Genomic DNA, 5,894 nt, shown 5'->3' with positions numbered 1-5,894 from the left:
TATGATGAAGATGGACACACCACGGTGAGTGTACGCAGGCGAGACTGGCTAAGGGGTGGGCAGCCAGGAGTTACCACAGACATGGGGGAAATTGCCCCATGATCCTCAGGGTCCATCAGCTCTACCCAAACTGCTGTCACCTGAAAGAATTCCTTTTTCAGCCCTGACACCAATTCCAGGTGACAGCAAGGGGAAAAACTATATTCAGCTAATTCAGTCAACATGTAATGAGATGCCTCCTATGTACCAGGCATTGTGCACTGCACTGGTGAGTGGGGCACACAGAGTTCCTGCTCTCACAATTACAAGCTTGTGAGGGAGATAGACAAGCACCTGGACAATTCCAATCCAGAATCCTGTGTGCTACAATTAGGGAAAGCATAGCCCAGTTGAGCATGACCCTCCTAAAATTTGCTTTCAAAATGTGTGAATTGTTTTTTTTTTTTTTTGAGACGGAGTTTCATACTCCAGCCTAGGCTGGAGTGCAATGGTGCAATCTTGGGTCACGGCAGCCGCCGCCTCTCAGGTGCAAGCAATTCTCCTGCCTCAGCCTCCCGAGCAGCTGGAATTGCAGGTGCCTGCCACCACACCTGGCTAATTTTTGTATTTTTAATAGAGATGGGGTTTCACCATGGTTTTCAACTCCTGACCTCAGGTTATCTGCCCGCCTGGGCCTCCCAAAGTGCTGGGATTACAGGTGTGAGCTACCATGCCCGACCCAAAATGTGTGATATTTAACCCTCATTCAACAGAGTGCAGTGATGCCATCTCAGCTCACTGCAACCTCCGCCTCTGGCATTCAAGCAATTCTCATGCCTTAGCCACCCAAGCAGCTGGGATTACAGGTGTCTGCCACCACACCCAGCTAATTTTTGTATTTTTAGTAGAGATGGAGAGTTTTGCCATGTTGGCCAGGCTGGTCTCAAACTCCTAACCTCAAGTGATCTGCCTGCCTCAGCCTCCCAGAATGCTGGGATTATAGGTGTGAGTCACCATGCCTGGCTGAGTGTGTGTTTTCTTCAGATGTATCTGTAGGGAACAAGTCTTATCCATGAGAACACATATGTGACAAAATACAAAGCAGCAAGTGCTCAGTGCTGGATGAGTGGTTCAATCAGTGTGGGAAGAATTTCATGGAGATATGTCTCTGAGAGCTGTAATGGTCTAAGAAGAATTCATAGAGGAAGCAGGGAGCCTGGGCAACATAGTGAGACCCCATCTCCACAAAAAATTAAAAAATTAGCCCTAGGCCGGGCGCGGTGGCACAAGCCTGTAACCCCAACACTTTGGGAGGCCGAGACGGGCAGAACACGAGGTCACAAGATCAAAACCATCCTGGCTAACACGGTGAAACCCCGTCTCTACTAAAAAAATGCAAAAAACTAGCCGGGCGAGGTGGTGGGTGCCTGTAGTCCCAACTACTTGGGAGGCTGAGGCAGGAGAATGGCATGAACCCAGGAGGCGGAGCTTGCAGTGAGCTGAGATCCAGCCATTGCACTCCAGCCTGGGCGACAGAGCGAGACTCCGTCTCAACAACAACAATAAATAAATAAATAAAAAATTAGCCCAATGTGGTTGTGTGTACCTGTAGCCTCAGCTATTCAGGAGGCTGAGGTGGGAGGATCGCTTGAGCCCAGGAGGTAGAAGCTGCAGTGAGCTGTGATTGTACCACTGCATTCTAGCCTGGGTTATTGCCAGACCAGAGACTCTGTCTCAAAAAACTAACAAAAAAATTGAGGAAGCAGGGTACAGGGATGGGTAGGATATAGGTTGGATTTCTCATTTCAGTGGGTTAGGATCCATCCCATTTGAGATGGATTTTGAAATTTCATGATGAGGAAGAGGAAGGAGCTTTTTAGACTGGAGTGCAGGGTGTCATTGATAAGGCTTACAGCCTGGAAAAGCTGGTCTCTCTCAGGGAAAGTGAGCAGATGGATCGCACAGGACACATTGGTGAAGCTGGGTAGGAAGGTTGGTGTTTGGATAAGGCTGCAGTTCCTGATGGGGAAAAGCAGATTTTCCTAGTGCAGAATAGGTTAGACGGTGAGGGAGGGTTATGCAGTAAGTCCAGAATGAGCTGTGCAGATGATGGGCACCAGGCTGAGCTAGACACTTTTTGGGTACATGTCAATAAGATCGGACATACTCCCTTCCCTCAGGAGAGACAGGACAGACATATAATCAACATAAACACACAGAGATCAGCATAGGGCCATAATTACAAGAGTTAAGGCGAGATTGAGGGTGGTTAGAAAGGAAACTTTTTTTTTCTTTTTTTTTTTTTTGTTTTGAGACGGAGTTTCACTCTTGTTGCCCAGGCTGGAGTACAATGGCGCAATCTCAGCTCACCACAACCTCTGCCTCCCAGGTTCAAGCGATTCTCCTGCCTCAGCCTCACGAGTAGCTGGGATTACAGACATGCGCTACCACGCCCGGCTAATTTTGTATTTTTAGTAGAGATGGGGTTTCTCCATGTTGGTCAGGATGGTCTTGAACTCCTGACCTCAGGTGATCCGCCCACCTCGGCCTTCTAAAGTGCTGGAATTACAGGCATTAGCCACCACACCTGGCCAGGAAGGAAACTTTCTGTATGAGAAGGAGGGGGAAGTTTTGAGATTTTGTCCAAAGCATCTCTGGCTGTTACAAACAAGAGGCCTGGGCTTGGCTGGGCCAGTTGCTAGCCTTTCCGGGGCAGAGACAGGAACAACAGTCTTCTCCTATGCCCCATCTGTCTGTGATTTCATGGCTTAGAGGGGTCACTGAGGAGGCTACTAGGTAGGGATATCTTGGCCCTGAATGTTGCTTCTTCCCTTCCAGGAGGAGAAAGAAGGCGATGCCACCAAGGATTCCCTGGATGACCTCTTCCCTAATGAGGAGGAAGAGGACCCCAGCAATGGCTGTGAGTCTGCCTCTGGAATGGGATGGTGAAAAGGGGCAGCAAGAGGCTGGCCCTAGCTGTGGCCCACCCTGTACACAGGACACTCACCATCTAGAAATAGGTTATCCACTTTTTCTGGAGACAGGACAAGGGCTGGGCTAGTACTTCGATTTCCTCAGCCTCCCCATTGAACAAACATGTATTAAACACTGAGTATGTGCCAGATACTGTGCTAGGCACTAGGAATACTGAGATGGAAATGGCATAGGTCTCGCCAGTAAGGAGTTCACAGTCTAGTGGGAGAATAAACCTGAGATGGGGAGACCATGAGCCCCTCAAGGGAAAGAACCAGGTTTTTTTTTTTTTTTTTTGAGACAGAGTCTCACTCTGTCTCCTAGGCTGGAGTGCATTGGGCCGATCTCGGCTCTCTACAACCTCCGCCGCCTGGATTCAAGTGATTCTCCTGCCTCAGCCTCCCGATTAGCTGAAACTATAGGCGTCCACCACCACGCCTGGCTAATTTTTATATTTTTAGTAGAGACAGGGTTTCACCATATTGGCCAGGCTGGTCTCGAACTCCTGACCTCGTGATCCACCTGTCTTGGTCTCCCAAAGTGCTGGGATTACAGGCGTGAGCCACTGCACCTGGCCAGAACCAGGTCTTTCTTACCTTTGTACTCCTGGGACATCCCTTGGTTCATATTTATTAAATAAATGTTTGTTGAATGAATGAATTACTGGGTGAATAACTGAGGTTGTGATGGGCACAGGTCAAGGGAGTGGATAAAAGAATAGTGCTTGAGGCAGGTCTAATATTGAGAGCCCATGTTGGGGCAGGCATAGGTATGGAACAAGACGTGCAATGGGGAGTGGAAGGGCAGACAGCAAAGGGGAGAGGAAGAGTCCTTTGTTTATTTTCTGTGATGGTTTAGTGTCCCGTGGTCAAGGTACTGCAGCAGCTCAGCAGGGTGGATATGAGATCCCAGCAAGGTTGCGGACGTTGCACAACCTGGTGATCCAGTACGCAGCCCAAGGTCGCTATGAGGTGGCCGTGCCACTCTGTAAGCAGGCACTGGAGGACCTGGAGCGCACATCAGGCCGTGGCCACCCTGATGTTGCCACCATGCTCAACATCCTTGCTTTGGTGTATCGGTGAGGACTTCCCTCCTCCAGTGCCCAGATCTTCCCCCACATTCCCACCTTGGTCCTCCTTTGGCTTTCATTTTTCCTCTTCACAGGGTACCTCTCCTCCCTGTTGGGCCTTCCAGATACACCCCACTGGGGTGCTTCTTAATGTGCCAGAATTCTCACTTTTCCCATACCTAAGCATTTGCTCATTCTTTGGGATCACTATTCCTCTAATCTCTTTTGAGGAGTTCTCTCTCCCTCTCTTCCCCTTGCCTTCTCACTTCTTATAACTTGTGGCTTCCTCTTGCGATGGCAGTGCCCTGCATTCTGGTATGAGTATGTCAGTGAAGCCCCCTTACTGTCCACACCAGGCTTCCTGTCTCCTCATGGAGGTCCCCAGTCCTTAAATGTACTCAGTCCTCCCAAAGGGAAGGAGGGAAGAAGAAGGCTTACAGACAGAGTTTAGGGTAACTCCTGTCACTTTTGTCTTCTTCCAGGGACCAGAATAAGTATAAGGAAGCTGCCCACCTGCTGAATGATGCCCTCAGCATCCGGGAGAGCACCCTGGGCCCCGACCATCCTGCTGTCAGTATTCCTTGCCCTCCCTGCCCCACACCCCACACCCCACACCCCACACCGTTGCTGTTTTGGCCTCTCTTAGCTCATCCATCTGCTGCCCTCAGTCCACTCACTAAGGGTGCTGAGAAAGGAGGAGTAAGAAGTCCTTTCTTCCAGGCACTGTCCAGTGATCCTAGTGCTTAATTCTCTGAGACGCAGTGACTCCTTTTTATAATGAATATTTTGCTTGAACTTAATTCATAGATAAGTCATAGGTAAATCCATATATGATTTCTACAAAAGTTAATATGCTACTTCAGTAAATATAAAAGAAAAACAAGAAAAGTAATTTATAAGAACAATATATACAATGTAATATAATAAGATAAAAATACAAAACAACAGTAACTGTATTGAGTACAACTTTGTTAAAAGAAATAGCAAAGTGGCCTGGGCATGGTGGCTCACACCTGTAATCCGAACACTTTGGGAGGCTGAGGCAGGTAGGTCACAGGGTCAGGAGTTTGAGACCTGCCTGACCAACATGGTGAAACCCCGTCTCTACTAAAAGTACAAAAATTAGTCGGGTGTGGTGCCACATGCCTGTAATCACAGCTACTTGGGTGGCTGAGGCAGGAGAATCACTCAGGAGGTGAAGGTTGCAGTGAGCTGAGATCTCGCCATTGCACTCCAGCCTGGGCAACAGGGCGAGACCCCATCTCAAAAAAAAAAAAAAAATTGCAAAGTGGTCTCATATATAATGAATGATTCTGGATTTAGAAGACCAGTAAGCCATTCCATACGAGAAGTACTAGAAAAATGAGACAGCGGCTGGGTTCAGTGGCTCATGTCATGCATGTGATCCCAGCACTTTGGGAGGCCAAGGCAGGAGATCACTTGAGGTCAGGTGTGGGAGATTAACCTGGGCAACATAGCGAGACCCTGTCTCTACAAAAATTTAAAAATTTACTGGGCACAGTGGCGTGCACCTGTAGTCCCAGCTAGTTGGGAGTCTAGGGTGGAAGGATCGCTTGAGCTCAGGAGTTTGAGGTTACAGTGAGCTATGATCATGCCACTGCACTCCAGTCTGTATAGCAGAGTGAGCACCTGTCTCTTAACAAAAAAATGAAAATATAGGTGGACACTTTATTAAAGTACAGTATTATAAGAAATCACAAGGGTTGGGCACGGTGGCTCATGCCTGTAATCCCAGCACTTTGGGAGGCTAAGGTAGGTGAATCACGAGGTCAGGAGTTCAAGACCATCTTGACATGGTGAAACCCCGTCTCTACTAAAAATACAAAAATTAGCTGGGCGTGGTGGCGGGCGC

At 48.5% G+C, this 5,894-nt stretch overlaps 1 protein-coding gene across 1 annotated transcript in view; it reads left to right on the top strand.

The window, feature by feature from the left end:
• The window catches only part of KLC4 (kinesin light chain 4), a 25,106-nt gene that overhangs the window by 11,958 nt on the left and 7,254 nt on the right, over positions 1-5,894 (top strand). Inside the window, exons 5-8 of the mRNA XM_011960441.1 lie at positions 1-24; positions 2,818-2,899; positions 3,811-4,030; positions 4,504-4,591. Of these exons, the coding sequence (XP_011815831.1) occupies positions 1-24; positions 2,818-2,899; positions 3,811-4,030; positions 4,504-4,591 (414 nt within the window). The remainder of the gene's footprint in view (positions 25-2,817; positions 2,900-3,810; positions 4,031-4,503; positions 4,592-5,894) is intronic.

This window comes from Colobus angolensis, unplaced genomic scaffold, assembly GCF_000951035.1.
Source record: "Colobus angolensis palliatus isolate OR3802 unplaced genomic scaffold, Cang.pa_1.0 Scaffold51, whole genome shotgun sequence".
Taxonomy (NCBI): Eukaryota; Metazoa; Chordata; class Mammalia; order Primates; family Cercopithecidae; genus Colobus; species Colobus angolensis.
The sequence above is the reverse complement of the archived record's forward strand: the minus strand, read 5'-3'. Positions and strand labels throughout refer to the sequence as shown.